Source organism: Martes martes (genome assembly GCF_963455335.1).
Source record: "Martes martes genome assembly, chromosome: 2".
In the NCBI taxonomy this organism is placed as follows: Eukaryota; Metazoa; Chordata; class Mammalia; order Carnivora; family Mustelidae; genus Martes; species Martes martes.
In genome coordinates, this window is record NC_137889.1 from 15,876,143 (window position 1) to 15,893,070 (window position 16,928).

General features: G+C 39.7%; 1 protein-coding gene across 6 annotated transcripts in view; it reads right to left on the reverse strand.

Moving 5' to 3' along the window:
- Positions 1–16,928, reverse strand: part of SORBS2 (sorbin and SH3 domain containing 2) — a 208,057-nt gene that overhangs the window by 2,849 nt on the left and 188,280 nt on the right. For all 6 annotated transcript variants that reach the window (XM_080796663.1, XM_080796668.1, XM_080796665.1 and 3 more), the window contains 2 exons: positions 4,784–4,833; positions 818–924 (listed from right to left, as the gene is read on the reverse strand). In XM_080796663.1, coding sequence (XP_080652789.1) covers positions 818–924; positions 4,784–4,833 — 157 coding nt within the window. The remainder of the gene's footprint in view (positions 1–817; positions 925–4,783; positions 4,834–16,928) is intronic.

Here is a 16,928-nt window from a genome sequence, read left to right on the forward strand (position 1 = left end):
ATTTATTTATTTTGAGAGAGAGAGAGACTGTGTGTGTGCATTAATGGGGGGAGGGGCCAAGAGAGAGGGAGAGAGAGAGACTCCACAAGCGGACTTCCGCTGAGCAGGGAGCCTGATGTGGGTCTTGATTTCATGACCCTGAGATCATGATCTGAGCTGAAATCAAGTCAGCCACTCAACCAACTGAGCCACCCGGGTACCCCCTATTCTTCTAGGAAGGTAAGAATGTCTCTCGACTTCTACCAAAAATTAAAATGAAGGTGAATCATTGAACTTTCAGGGTTATTTAACATCAGGCTTAGTAAGTAGACGAATTGCTGACTTCATCCTGTTTTCTCCAATTAGATCCCCATGGCTGACACCTAACATTGCCCACCAAAGAGGGCATTAGTATTTCTCATCTAGGAAACACTGTTGTTATGGTTCTTAGATCTCAGGCTCTCCTGGTTGGTGCTATCCAAAGCAACTTTCTTCTCTCAGTTGAATTGGAAGTAAAACTAGCAGAAAATCACATATACCAGAAAACCATATTACAAATGCAATGCAGGGCAATTGGCTAAGCGTCCGATTCTTGATCTCAGCTCAGGTCTTGATCTCGGGGTTGTGAGTTCAAGCCTCGTTTTGGGCTCCACGCTGGGTGTGGAACCTACTTTAAAAAACGCAATGCAGTGTTGCCTCGGTGCATACACGGTGCATATGTAATGTGTGAAGGATCAGAGGCATCATGAAAGCAAAGGAAGGTTGACTATCACAAATGAGCAAACACAAGCAAATTATAAAATGGCCAAAGACATCTGAAAGGCAGTTGTCCACATACCCACAAACCATCCATCGTCACACTTCTCCATCACATCAATGACGTCACTTTCTCTGAGCTCCAGCTCATCTTCATTCCTAGGAGTATAGTTATACAGAGCCTGAAACCTTAAACAGGACAAATGGATGTGTTTAAAGACAAATCTTTACACCTTTGTGATACTACAGAAGATTGTACATAGTCATTTTACTTTTAACATTTCCATCCTTATTAATACGTGAAACTTGATAGTGTAAGTCTTTGGTAAGCATGTAATGTAAATAGAAATCTTTGGGCTTTCATGGGGTTTAGACCACTCTGATAGCATTTTAAAACTGCAAGGAGGAATATTTGTGGAAGGTTGTAATACCCACAAGTTGGATTAAAACATTTTGACACTTATAATCAGACCTGTATTCCAGTTGTCTAGTAGGTACCATGAGGACATTAAATAATAGCAAAGAATATAAAAGAAGTGGTGTGTACATTATCCAGGGATGTAACAAGAAGGGATTATTGTTTTAGTTGGCCATAAACAAAAGCAAATAATTGCAACTTCCAAGTTGAATTTTCAATGGTTCTAAATGGAGACGTACAAACTATTTCAGACATGTCTTCTAAATCACTATGTGGGGATTACTGTAAAAGAGAAAGTTATTTTTTTTTCACCAATAGGAATTCCTTAAAGCAGTTTAGTTTCATAGTTTGAATCAGTGTTTGTGAGGATTTACAATTTGAAAATCTGATGTAATTCACCTGTGAAGTCAAGCAGATGAATTCTGCGCTCAGTGATGACTGAGTCAATATCAAACAGTAGATTATGTATATAAGTTTCTTTTTAAAATGGGTCCTGAAGAAATTGTGTTTGATGTGGAAACTCTCCCTGGAAATAATTTTATATAAAAAGGAATTACTGATAGAATGCTACCACTTTCATTTCTCTACATGAATTCGTCGAGAGCCTTTATTTTGGTGACACTGATCAGTAAAATGGAATTTGTGGTAATAAAATAGTATGTATTTTAATGCATATTAATGGGGACTGGCATCTTGGAAAGTAAAAACACAAATTCTAGTAGCTGTGCAGCTCAGGAAGCATTTGATATGCAGGTACATGAAAACTTCATATTACCACTAAAATATTACCAGTATCACGAGGGGGATTTAAAAAAAAAATCAATGAATTTGTTTTTGCTGTTTCTTCTAACAGTTATGTAATTCTGCCAATATATGATAATAAGAACTGCATTTCAGGGTATTCTGGACTTGTTTTTTTAAGTCAACTTTAGAAAGTAGATAATGTTGAATACTGCTAGGACAAGAATGATTTATTTCTAATTACTTCATTCTGTCAGAAAATCACATTTTGGTGGAACAAAATTTTCCTATCATTTGAACTCAAGCATGTCATAAATCTGGGACATGGCTCCATGTGCTTCCCTCTCTGTCCATGAACTTTTTTAGATTGGGGGACCCAGATAAAGTTGGCTTCTGGCAGGGGTTGGGCGTGGGGGTAGTTGTCTGGGAGAGAACATCGTCTCCTAGAATACATTACCTACCCCGGCTGGCACCAAACCCAGAAATCACATTAGAGATTTCTTTCCGTTAATATTTGTCTTCCTAGAAAATCTTTTCTGCCATTTATATGCTTTTGAAATTGGGCATCTAATGTCTTCTGTTGAGAAAGGATTCTGACTATGGCGAAGGACAGAGAAAGGTAGCCAGATTCCCAGAGCCGTGGTTAAAGGAAAAAATAAAATAAAAAGACAGGGAAGGGTTAAATACCAATACTGCTTAATCTGGATGTTTGCAATAGGGCCAGCCAGGGTTGGAGTAGACAAATTTTTTTGTTGTTTGCTTTAAGGATTTGATTTTGAGGCTGCTTAGGTGAAGGGGGGGGGGGTAGCTTTTGTATATTCATATGGGGAAGCTGATTTCAACTTGGTCCCTTTTCCAATGTCACATCTGAGGGAGACAGTCATTCCTGGCCTGTTAATTCAATGGATGTACATTGAAGCTCTCACTTTGGGAAACACCGATTCTCTGACTGGGCTTTCCAGCCCTTCCCTCCCTCAGGCACTTGTCCAACCTCATATGGAGAAAAGCCTCTTTAAGGCCATCAAACCCCAGATGCTGGAGGAATCTCAAGGTCCCAAGAGCTTAAAAAAAAAAAAAAAAAAAAAAAAAAGCCCCAAATTGGCACAAACTCCTACTTCACTTTGGTATGACAAAAGCCAGTGTGCTTGTCAAAATTTACTTACCATTCGGGTTTAATTAGGCCACACACACAAAAAAAATTGGGAGTTTCATGGAAACATAAACAAACTTTCCGGAAACCCCCCTGCCTCTGTTGGCTTTCAAAATCAGTGTTGCACGACAGGAAATGGAGCTAAATTACAATTAAAATGTTGTTTTGAAGGATGTGTTGGTGAGATGAATGATGGTGGTGGCATCAAGATGTTTCAAAAAGAAATTGTCTTTTAAATAAGAAATGCTCAGCCAAGCTCCAAGCTCTCTCTATAAACTTGCAACTTTTCCTAGAACATATTTTATCCTAATTCTGAATTGTGGCAACCTTATAACACGATGTTCCTATTTGTACTCCAATCCAGTTTTTTACATGAAAGGGATTTAGTGACACCCCATGATCCACTCATTGGGGTTGTCATCAGATAGAAATTTAGTACAGAATGTTTTGTAATGTCCATAGCAGGGCCTTGAAAACATGCCTTTTCCCACCTGTGAGCTCTGTGGTTTCATAAATACCCAAATGACCACACATGGAAGCATTAACTTTATAGGACTTGAAACGGTAAAACACAATATACCTGTCAATTCATAAGCTCCTTAAAGCTGCTTAATACAATGTGTTGGTAATGAAACAGACCTGGACAGGCTTGGAATTTACTTTTTTGTGATGTGTTCCTATCATCTGCTTGAATAAGGAAACAAACTCAAACTTTAGAATTACAAGTCTTATTGGATTTTTTTTCCCCCAGTTAAATGAAACTTTAAGGGACTCTTACTTCCAGCCTGTACTTTGCCTAAGCTTTTCCCTAAGGAGGAGAGCTTTCTGGATGCACTTGGTAAGAGGTGAGAGATGGTTTCTGAGAGCATGCTGTTAGCTCAGGGCCAGGTCTCCAAGGAGTGAGGAGGGAGTCTGTGGTAAGAAGGCACCAGGCCCCACAGCAGGCCTTGCTGACTAGGTAGGCCCTGGGTGAGCAGAACGTGGGCAGTGGGCCAGAGGGAGGTTCTGCTGGGGCTCGGGTCTGCCTGACAAGGTTTAGTTCCCTCCCTGCTCCTTCCCAGGGGTCTAACTCCTGACTTACAGATTAGGCAGTAGGCAGCAGGAACTAGATAGCCTCTGAACATCTGTGATGGGCAAAATGGAATGGAAAGAGACACACACCAAAAGAGAATCTTAAAGACAATGTGTGATAGCTTCAATTTAAATTGACTTGTAGTTCAGAAAGGAGAGGGAGTTTGAAAGCGTGGAAAGGCATTGAGCGAAATGACAGCGAAGGTCTTACCACACTGCCATTTCCAAAGACCCTTGTAAGAACGAAACTCTGGAATTGCATTACTAACTCATCACCTCTGGTCTGCTTTGACATTCTTCTCGTCTCTGGATATGTGTACAGACAATGTTAGGACATTTCTGTGTCTCTCAAGCTGCGGTAACTAGAATTTGCATGGTGAGTAGAACAGAGAGGGAGGCAGATTGATAAATCTTGGGCATCACTGGAACATTGGAAGGTTTTTCTGGTGTGTAAATCAGTCTTCTACCCAAACTCACAGGTTTCTTTTGAACTTCCGCTCTCTGTTATGAAAGATGGAGAGCGTTGCGGTTTCTCCCCATCGAAGAGCCTCGTGTTAGGTTGTTCTCTCTCATTTGCATAGTTGAACAGGCCTCTGTTTTGGTACATCGATTGTCTATTTTGTGGGTCAGGGTTAGTCTCGAACTTAGAAGATAAGAAGAATACTTACGGTTCCCCCCCACCTTGAATGTTTTCATGAGTAAACACAGGACGCTGTGGCTGAAATGAAATGATTTTCAATGTAATCAGTGTTTAAACTGGTACTAAGTAAAAAATAATTTGGATAATGGCATGGTACTTTTCTTGACATTTAATATTTCCTGTTGTAAAAAACCAAGAGGAAGGAAAAAAACCAAATAAAGGGGTTCTGCAGGATTAATAATTCAAATATTTTGAAGGATGCTTTGCATTAAATCAAAATAACCAAGGTTCAAATGTTTTGAATATATCTACAATCTAGTCTGCTCAAGCATTAAGGAAAAGTCAGGGTTTAGTCCCATTGATTTTTCAAAGGCCAGGAATATGGCAAGAACATAGACACCAAACCACCAGAATGGGAAGTCTGGACACCTTCATACAACCTTATTCCTCAGCGTTTTCTCAAACAAGCAGAAAATAGGCCACATTTAGTCTAACAGCAAAGTATCCACATTCATTCTACTTTTCCTTCACAGACAACATTTTCACGTACAGTACGGATGAAAATATAGATAGGCAGACATCCCATGCTACATTGGAATTAACACTCTCTGTTCTCAATGTGGAGAGAACACATGCATTTTTAAAAAGAGAAAACAGAGAACTTTAAATAGAATGTAACAAACAATATCCAGGTAACATGTAACATTTTACCTTAGAAGAGAAATATTGGTAGAAATTTCCAGTGCACTGAACTCTCAAAAGAGTTTCCTTTCTTTTTAAACTAAGCATCAAGACCAGTATCTGTAATAGATACTTATAATATTGGAAATGACAAACCTTAACATCCCATATATCCACATAAATATTGCAACGAATGAAAGTTAATATGTTTGTTGAATATGTAAACTCGAGATTGTTTATACCGACTACCTAAATGTTACTATTTCAGGAAAAGAAAAGCATTACAATTATTTCATAACACATTTCAAAATCATCCTCTTCTTGATGACTATTGAATTAGTTAGTAAGTCCATGTCCTTAGACACCAGGGCCAATTCCTGGGTCCCAGAGTTCTGAATGGATTACTGACAAGCTGGGAATTTTCCTCTGCAAATTGTCCATAGAAATCCCTTTGGTCCAAGAATGCATGAGGAAGTCTGGGGTTTCTTTCAGTCTGAGTCTATAATCTGCTCTCCTTCCTAAATTCTTTATTCACTCCGTTCCCATCCAAACTCTCTAGCATAAGACTAAATATTTATGTTACTAAAACTTGAAGCCGTCAATCTATTGGAAGTTTACTCACACTGTTCTTAGAAACTTCACTCAACAGTCTGTGCATGGAATATATAAACTCAAGACTAAAGAGTGGATAAGAATTATTGAACACATGCATGACTTAAGAGTACAATACTTCTTTAAGTCAATATAAAGTTACTGACAATGTACCTATTATTAAAATAAGATACACAATTTTAAGAATTATGAAGACTAAACTCTTTTCTAGCCTTGTTGTCCATTTAATTCAATGTAAATATATTGAATAATTCTATATTATATATAAATAAGAAATGAATAAAAATAAATATATCTAAAATAAATACAAGTCAACCATAAGCTTATACCCTATTAAATTTTTTAAATTCTTGTCCAATCATGCATACATAACTTTTATGCAGGAATAGGATATATGTATATTGACTGCTATTAATATTTTATAATACTTTTCCAGTCTTCTTTTCTCAGTCTTCTTTTGCATTTTATTGCATTTTGCATAAATCACTGCAGAATAATGTTCCTTCACGTATGTGTAGACATATTTTTTAGATTTCTTAACCATTCCTCCTTTTTGCTTTAGAAGTAGAGGTTGGTCTAGCCTTTTTTCACTATCTTGAGCAAAAGTGCTATAAATATTTTTACACAAAGAGTTATTTCCTTGCTTTGGATCATTTAAAGCACATTTCCAGGAGTAAAATTTCTTGCCAAAGATTATATGTTCAAGCCACATGATAGTGAAAATGCTGCTATTAGTCCCTCAAAAAATTATAAAAATTAATTTAAAAAAATGGAAAATGCTGTATTTCAAAGCACATACCAGGACAGATGCTCTTGTCTCACAGAACATCATAGCACCCTTTACAGTGCATAGCACTGTTATAAATAAGAAAATATTATCTGGTTACCTGTTCTTATCTTCAGAGAAAAATGTTTTGTAAAATATATTTCATTGTGCTCTTTCTACATGTTTAAATCATTCTAGTATGTTTAAGTTGAGTCAAAGTTTGACTTTTCCATCATGGCATCCAAGGCTTGGTACAACTGGTTGGTCTAATTTCATTGATCTCTTATGTTAAAATGTGACTATGACTTTAAAAATCAGATTGTTCTTTGATACCAAACAATCTACTTTGAAAGTCCATATAGAACCTTTTCCTTGTCATCATTATAATTCTACTCCTTTAAGTCCTTTAATTTGACTCACATCATAAGTAATTTAAGTGAATCGCCCCTTTGACAATTATGCACATCGGGCTGTTGCTAGAATTATGTGGCTCCATTAATGCCATAGGTGTCTACGTCTCAAGGAGTCGTGTTCCTGGGTGTGCCAGCCAGCAATGTCCTTGTTTTTATCAACCCCTCGCAATATGTCTTTTCTTTTCTTCTACAGTCTTTAAGAGAACCACACTCCTCACCCTCTTTTCTGATTTCCCGGGTCTCTATTCTGTTCACATGCTCAGGCCAAGATTTATCACAGCCTTTATTAAGATGATGGTGACTTCTAGAATTTTTCTAAGGTTATCTTAACAGGAATCATCTCCATGTGAATCTGGAGAGTGAGGAACCAGTTTTGAGGAAAGATGACTAGTTACAGTATTTGAATTAATTTATTTTAAGCGTATTTGGTTAATAGATGAAAAAGTAGCACTCATAGCTGTTCATGAGGGCACCTTTGTGTCTTTCTGGTGTGGGCGTTGACAGTGTAACTTTGGATATGCACCTCAGCTCCATTATCTCTAAATTCAGAGTTGGCCAAGACGGAGATTAAAATCTTGTCCCTCTCAGGGAATCCATGGAGGAAACCACATTTCCACAGATATATTTCTTCTGTTACGTATAGGTGCCATCATCAACCTTACCCCTCTCTTGTCAGAGAGCCGAGACAGCTCACATGGATCGATTAATTCTCAAGTGTTCCAGCCATGTAAAAACAATCCTACTAACCATTCAGCTTCATTTTTCAGATCAGGAAACCCAAACTCAAAGATCATTTCTTAATATCACGAATAAGTAAAAAGAAGAAACAATTGCAATTTTGACTGGCACTCTCTTGAATTACTCTGATGGAATAGATGGCCTAAGTTGGTTAAAATCAGCACCCTCATTTTGTCCTTTAGGCGAGTGTTTATGTTCTCTAAGTATACTCAAGGAAATTATCTTAGGAGACTATCTTTTGCCTTCCCCCCACTCCGGTGTTAGAACTCCAAGGGCACAAACCTTGAGAAGAGATCTGTCCTGAATCTGCACTCTATTGCCCCCAAGTGGTGAGGAGTGGCAGCAACATGCTAATATACCTCGGGACCGCTCTACAAAGTCCCTCCGGCCTGCATGCATTTTGAAAGGGTATTTTAAAGACCACGGAGTGTTGTGGAATAGATATCCATCTGTTTTTCTGACTATGTACTTCCCTTCCCACATTTTAAATTTTTGAGAAAGGATCGCTTTTTGGCCACCAGTATTTTGGGTCCGTGCTTCTATTTTAACTCTGCTCATTACTCATAATTTCTTAACAGTTTTGTGATCAATATAGCATATACATTTGTGACATTCAGAGACATGTGTCTGAAGAATACAATAAAAATAAGAAAACCCAGTGAGGCACCATGTTGTTTTCACGGAATCCTAAATATTTAACTTTTTTCCCTTGGCAATGTAACAATCTCCCCTCCCCCCACCTTTTAGTGTAGCTATTTTTAAAGGTTATCAAAAGTGGATACAAATGAGACAAGTTTAAACACATGTTAATATTCAAAGCCAGAACCAGCCCACTGCTCCTAAGGGAACCAGTCTGGAATATCCTAGAATCTCTGATTACAGTAAACCATATACTTCCCTAGCTCAGATGGGGAGACGCAGTCAGTCCAGAACCCATCTCTCTATCTCTGCTTCTGCAGAGGCATTTCTGGGGATTAGCTATATTTAGTATTTGGTAATTCTTAATAAGAATTGACTGTTAAAGTTCTAATGTGAAAGAGTATTTGAAAGAGTTATAAGCACTTCTAGAGTTCTTCAGTCAAATTTTTTTCCAGAAAATGTTAGTGGTAGTACTTGCCCACCAGAATTCGATAGAATTCTCCTAATAACAATCCCATGTTTATGTTGATAGCCTTATTTTTCCTTCTCAAATTATGACACACAACTTTGCATGAATCTAAGGAATATAGAATATTTATGTTCCCCATGAACACATAGAACTTTTAAGAACATAATGTAAAAATCTGGCAAAGAAAAAAACCTTGAGGTGACCTAAAACATAGCATCTCACTGACCCACGGGAAATTTATGGCCGGGCCATATGAATTGTGGAAAAAATCCTCCTTTTTGTTTTGGCTCTGGAAGGCCCTTCTGTGAGTGAGACTAAGAATCTCTTCAAATCAACATTCCTCTTTCTCTATGGCAACCCAAATCTCTGCTCAGAAACAAAGCGACAGCTCATGATGCCAGCAAAAAGCACAAAAATGGCAGAAACACAGAGAGATAGCTACATTTTTTGAAAGCGGAAAAGGAAATCCTCTTTACAACCAATCGCACGCACCCTTAGCAATTTGGAAACCACAGTCCCATTGCAGACCAGGCAAGGTGAAACCCGCGTTTATCAAATAAAAATGGTGAAAAGGCAGACTTCTGCAGAGACAGAAATCCCCAAATGCCTTGGCTGCCTTCTTCAGAACTGATCGTCCCATTTGGAACCCATTTATATGAAAGTGCTTTCGACCTTACAGAGCTAAGGAGTTACAGGGAAAAGTAATTTCACCTTTAAATTCAATCAGAGCTGTCAAAAGACTGGAGTACTGAAATACCCTCCAATCTCTGGTTTAGGTTTAAAAAGGATCGTGGAGCAAATGTAGCACACATTGCCAGAGCAACAAGCTATTTTTGCAACAAGGATCATGGATTCAAGAAAAAAAAAAATTGAAATAAACTGAATGCCGCAGAAAGTGTGTGAGTCCCATATATGATTAGCAACTGCTTTATTCTTTGCACTAAAAATGGTGACGAGAAGGAAAGCAGCAACCGACAGAGAACATGGAAGCCTGAGACGGCTGGAGAAGACAGCATATACTAACTACACCCTTATGTGTCTGATGAGAGTGTCATCCTGTCTTTTTGGTGTTTAGAAAGCTGCACATACAGATGTAAAAGGGAAACACGTTGCCCAAAGACAAGATAGGATTTTCGAGTTGGTCTGATTTCACAGCCCATCATCATGGTCCCTTCATCTCAGGGGTATCTCTAGCTCTACTTTAGAGGCAAAGCACAGCAACGGCAACGAAGGAAGAGCCAGCCTACTGAGGACGGGTGGCCAGGGTGCCCGGCCCCACGGGGGGTGTTCTGACCCTACCCTGTGGGAACTGCTGAGCCCTCTGACAGGCGAGCCGCAGGATCTCCTAGACATCACTGGGCTGCGCGGAGGCTTACCCAAGACAAATATCTCGCTTTTTAAGTCAGCCTGGAAAATCCATAAGAAGTTAATTAGTTCTTGTCCTCATTCTGCAGCCTTCAGGAGGAGCTTTCCTGTTTAGCTTTTTCATGCACACGCAGCATGCCAAACTCTTGAACGCTTGCAGAGCGGGGAGGGTTTACCAGTTAGCCTTGCAGACAGCTCTCCCGGCTGCCCACAGTTTTCACACCACAGGCGGCAAGTGCTGCTTTCAGAAGGAACTCAACAGGCAGAGCAGAGAGAGACTTACGGAGAGAAGCTGGCATCAAGAAGATGTTTGAGTGCAATGTTGATGGCTAAGAACACATACAAGAATGTTTAACAATGGGGTTCAAGACAGCCTCAGATCTGACCTATTTCCTTTGTGCTTATTCGACCAGATGCAAGGTAAGATAGAGGGAAATATCTCTTAATACCCACCGAGTTTCATAAAAAGTCTCAATCATTATTCAGGGGCACATTTTCTAACAAAACACATCAGGAGAAAACATGGCTTTTCTGGAAAAAATGGTAAAATATCACGAAATACTGACTATTGTCCTGACTCCATCTTGTGACTATGTTGGCATTCTTTCAAAGCAAGATTTTTAATACAACAGTGAACCAACTAACCTTTCTTGGGTGAGTATGCTTTATTTTCTTTCCAGGAGTAGACGAGATCTACTACTTGTCCAAACTGCTAGGCAAGTATTTGATATGCTTATGGGAAATTCAGCAGGACTAAAAGACTTTTTTAAAGAAAAGTGTGTGGTTTTGTTAACTCTCACTGAGGAATGTTTTTTATAATAATTAGTGATGATTGACCTCACATCTGCAGCCTCTAGATAAGAAATGCATTAAGTATTTTTCTTTAGAGGTTATGGCAGAGAATGCTTGATGTTCTCCAGTATTCATTCTCTTCTTTGTCCACCCTCTGTAACAGAATCCTAACAGGGACTTGGACATTCTGAATAAAGTCTATTTCTCAACCTTTCTTGTATCAAGATGTGCTCATGTGATAAGTTCTGACAGATGGGATATATGCAGTAGGAAGGGACTGCTGGAACTGATGCAGCCACTTTGGGCCATGCGGTGGAAACTTCTCGTTGGGGAAGATGATGTGCTAAAATAAAATGGCATTTCCTGATGACTATGGAGTCACCTACTAGCCCTAGATGCTCTACCTTCATGCATAAGAGAAATATACTTGTACGTCGTTTAAGCTATAATTATTTTCTGGTGCAGAAGCTGCCCCAATCTCAACTAATACAGGGATTCTATGAACATTAAGGCTCGTAGGGAAAAAAAACATTTAGCTGTTGGCTTGATGTGGATAAGCAGCCAGAAAGATCATCTGGACATATTAGGAAGAATTAGTGCTTAATTCCATGTTGGAAATGTGCTCAAGGGGATTACTTTCTGGTGGGATGGTTTTAGAGTGAGCAGTCTTCCTTAGGGGCCCACAATGTTTTTTGGAAGACACCCAAAGACGAGTATCTCTGTCTCTTCATAAAGAGCTTACACTGCAGTTTGAGTCCACATGCCATAAGTCTCTTAGCTGGAAGGGGAAGTTCAGCTTATAAAGGAATAGAGAATTATGATAATTTTTAGTATGAAAAACCACTATTTACAAAAAGAATGCTCAAAAGACTAGAGAAAATATTGAATTCTGATTTATATATCGCTCATCATTTATATGTACATTTCAGTCTTCTGTCATCTATAAAGTGTTGGTGAATTTTACTTTTATGAAGGATTTTAGATTGTATGTGAAAGACTTACATTGTCTCAGAAAATAAAAGACTAAAACTGCATTAAGTTAGCATGCACTAAGTAAAACAGTGGTTGGTAGGGGTTGATAAAAGTATTTTAATGATTTCATGCATACTATACCATACCTACTAATACATTATTAAAATTTGATTTTGTCTTTGCTTTTAGTGCAGGTTTACTTTGTAATCAGTGTAACTTGTAACATTCTTGACATGGAAGAAACAGGCAGCCTTCTTAGAGGACTCAGGTCAGCCCAGTTTATTAGTGTCAGACGTGGGGTTAAACTATAATGATGGCCTAAACGTTGCTGCTGATTTGCTTCTATATTTACAAGCACAGATAACTTCAGCCAACTTATATTCTTCCCATGAATGGAAAAAATAGATTTATAAGGTTTTCGAAAAGCTCAGTGAAGGATTTATAATGCTTATTTGCTCTCGAGTAAGATAAAATAGAGGAAAAAACACTCCATTTTTCTGGAGTTAGTTATTTGATGTAGTTGTGAAAGTATCCTTTGAAAACATCATTGTTGTGAATACCTCCATTCTCTCATAGCATTCTACAAACTGAAACCTAATGTGTGTATGAGATTGAGCATGGTTCTTGCAGGAGAATAAACCTGTGTAAATCCTGGTTTTGTCCTTGAGACTACAATGGTGAGATTGTTATCCCTCTAAGTTAGAGAAGTTCATGGGGTGCCTGGGTGGCTCAGTCAGTTAAGCGTCTGCGTTCAGCTCAGGTCATGATCCCAGGGTCCTGGGATCAAGCCCCAAGTCAGGCTCCCTGCTCAGAGGAGGAGCTTGCTTCTCCCTCTCCCTCTGCCTACTGCTTCGCCTGCCTGTTCTCTCTCTCTCTCTCAAATAAATAAGTAAAATCTTCAAAAAAGAATAATAAATTAGAGAGGTCCAATTCTAAAGTTACTGTGCCACGTATTGACAAAGTTTAAGGGCTAAAGAACAAGTAAGGAAAAGGCAAGGAAGCAATACTTTGGCCTTAAAATGAAAACCACAGAAAGAGTGGGGGAAAGGCAAATTCTTAGTCTTAGATATTATCTGAAGTATTATTATTATTAAAATTTCCTAATTATTTCACACCAGCCAAAATGAAACCATGAAGGGTAGAGAGCATCTAGTCTTTAAACTATTTCACTTTTTCAAAAACCCCTTTCATAGGTAAGATGAATTCACATTACTGGACTATTGGGGTGGATGGAGGCGGTGATGGGAGTTTGGAAAACAGTGCAGATGGCATTTCTCCGGAGTTGGGTGTTGGTGCTTCCTAGCACAGAAACTCGACTCTAGCACAACCTTTGTGTTTTCACTTAACTGCAGAGGCTCCCATTTCAATTTCCACAGACTGGAGGTGAGGATAGGTTATTATCTGACGTCTATCACCTTTTGTCTAAAGGAAGAGATTTCAAGATCATTCTGACTGTAGAACCAGAACTCTCCTGTGATGAGTTCGTTCATGCTGTGGTTAAATCCCTTTCCAGGGCCAGCCACTAATTTTGTTGGACATCTTTTTTCACGGTATCCTTACAGGGAGTTAAAAACCCAGCAGGGCTGCCAGCCGGCGCTACTCAGAGTTGGGTGATTTGTGAACTGTTAACAGGAAAGTGTCATTCCGGCAATCCTCATTAACCTACTTCCATTTTGTGGAAGAAAAGTGTCTTGGCACTCAAGACAGTGCCAAAGATCTTCCTACCCTCGGGCTCTGCTGAACCCGCTGATGGGCAGGACACGTGGGAGACGATGAGCCCACTGAGAAGGGACAGAGGATGACAAGCACAGAGTCGATGTCTTTAAATGGGATGGTTCTCAAAAAAAAAAAATCTAGTGATTACTTTTATTCTTATATATACATTTTTGTTTGTTTTACTCCTCAATCTGGGTATAGCTTCTGTGTAAGTGTGTCTTTTAAAGGTTTGGACAGAGGCCATGCCAATGATGTTAAAAGTTAGCAACCAATATTTCCATGGCGTTTTAGAACTTGTAAGATGGCACAAATCTAAATACAGCTAATGAACAAAATTCATTTAAAGACATGCAAAAAACCACACTCAGGATGCAGTTACCTTTAGTTTTGGTGAATTTATCTCCTGTTGGTAAGGGTATTTGGGGAGGAGGGGAGGGGAGTAGGGCTGGGGAATCTGAGAAAATGTGGAGTTCAGGTCAGAGACAGAGGTGGAGGGAGAATGAAAAGGGAGGGAGGGAAGGAGACAGCTGGGAAAAGGTGTAGACTTTCCATCTCCCGGAGAAAGTGAAGGCAGCTTAAAGATTGAGGAAAGACAAGATGTGATTACGGCTTGTGTCCAGAACAAGGTCACCTGGTCTCTGGAGATTATCCCCCAACCTCGAATTATGTTAACATTACCAAATGCCCTGGCAACTGACATTTATGACAAGTTCTTGCTTGAAAAGCACTAACTTTTTCTATTGAATTTGATTCAGAATTCCCAGTGGGTGGCATCCTTTTTCTGAGGTGGGTAGCTGGAGACAGGAACCCCCAGATTCTACAACTTTATATTTACAGGATGGCTCCTTCTAAACATGAAGGAGAAACGATGAAAAGCGATGACTCTTTGTAACTTGCTGGTAAAGCAGATCGCGATTTCTAGAGAGTTTGTTGCAAAGCTAGGGGAGTGGGAGCGATGACATGTGCCTGTGGGGCGTGTGCCTGTGGGTGCCTGGTGGGAACCACTGTGAAACCCCCCTTGCCTGCCGGCAACGGTCTCCTGGGAACAAAGCCACCTATCTAATCGCCTTGTTCTATTGATTACGTTGGAGGGAAAATGAGTTATTTAAATAACTGACCTAGAAACATGTTTGACTTCCTGTAATGAATGATCTCTTGTATTCAGTAGTGTGTTTATTTTATACAAGTGCAGGTGGGGCTGGGTTCTTTGTTCAGGTGAACTTTTCTCTTCTGGGTGAGGAACTTGGCCAAGCCTCAGGGTTCCGTGGGTGTCGAGGGTCCTCGTGGGCGCTGATCTTTATTTAAGCCCAAGAACACCCTATAGTGTAGGTCAATTGCGCTTCTATATGTGTTCCTGGTAAGGTCTTCATAGAAAACTATGGGATTTTTGGAAAATTATTTTCCAAAAATAAATAAAGGATCCATGGGGGGAAAGTGACTTGCATAGTAACATGATATAAAACATTCTTTTTGTTTCATAATTTCAGTCTTTGCCAGTAATCAAATTTTCTTTTTAATTTAATTTACAGGTGATATATTTGCGAGATCAAGTTTTGCTTTTGCTTTTGTTGTAAGAGAAAAATTTACAGGCTAAAGATTTAAGGTGTTTTCCTTCTTTTCTAATTAAAATCATTGCCCAAGATTCTTTGTTTGTAAGATGGAAATGCATCAGTAGTCTTATGTAGCCACCAACTTGAAGAAATTATTTCTTCAGGGAGTTAAAAGGGCACAGGAGTACTTTTTTGTTTCTTCCTTCTCTCTCTCTCTCTCCTTTTTTTGCAAATTGCCTTTGGAATTGGACTCATCTCCGTGTATCAATTTCCTCATCTCTAAAGTGGGGTTAATAATATAACCCACCTCATTGAGTTATGGAAAGTAAAGATGAAGAGTTCTTAGAACAGTGTTTGATAGTAAGAGCTCAACTCTGTAGCTATCACAGTTAGTAACAAAAATCAGGAAGACTGTACATTATAGACTGTTTAAATATGAATTTGTAGTCACAAATAAATACTGGAATTATATCATATATTTATATCATCTTACTAAAATCTGGTGTGTTTCCATCCATTCCTCCACCCCCCAGCTTAGGCAGTGCTTGTGTTTCTTAAGAGGACACCTTCCAGGGCAATGCTAAAATTGATGTCTATTAATGTGATTAACTGTACTATCTAAATATAGTAAGACTGGTTAGTTCTTCAGTAATTAGGCAAGATTAAAGTACCTCATTACTGGTCTTCGCTGCATTGCTGTCTTCCTTAGGGGTCCTAGGATCTGTGGGGGTGGCTACAGGATATTTTAAGCAGGTGGGTTTCCTCTCCTCTTCCTCCTCTTCAATGTGCAGGCTTGGTGTGGCCTCTGGGCCATCATGGGCACACCACAGGGCCCCTGGTTTCTGAGATTCTGGCCCTCCTTGGATGCCTGACATAAACCCCTCACAGATATCCTCATCTTCCTCTCCAATGACAGGGAGACATTGGGGCAAGGGACCCATATTCGTGTGTGCAGAGGCCACAAACTTATCACCTAGAACTTCAGGTACTTTCTCGGGGCCTCCAAAGCCCTTTCCCATTTTTGTCAGATCGGCAAACTTGTTCTGAGTCGTCTTTCTGGGATCCTGCAGTGGTTTGGCCTCATAAGGCTGGAGTGCAGCCGAGGTCCTCCCTGAGCCGGGGACAGGTAGCAGAGAGGAAGCTGGCTTGGCAGGTCCAGAAGCTGGAGGCAGCGGGAGGAGTACTGAGGGCTCCTCCTTAATTTCAAGGACGATCTCCTCTAGGATACTTGGTTTGGCTTGGTCAGCTGATAAGGTGAAAGCACCAAGCTTCTCTAATTCATCCAAGAAGCTGTCCAGAAAAGGAGGTGGCGTTGGGGTCAAAGGATTTGCCGGTGGACTCGTGGCTGTCAGGGACAGCCACCCGGGGGCTGTTTTATCTGAGCCAGGTGAAGCTTTGTGCATGGGAGCGGGGGCTGGTTCCCTGGAAGCCAACTTAGAAATGAGCAGGGATTATGGCAT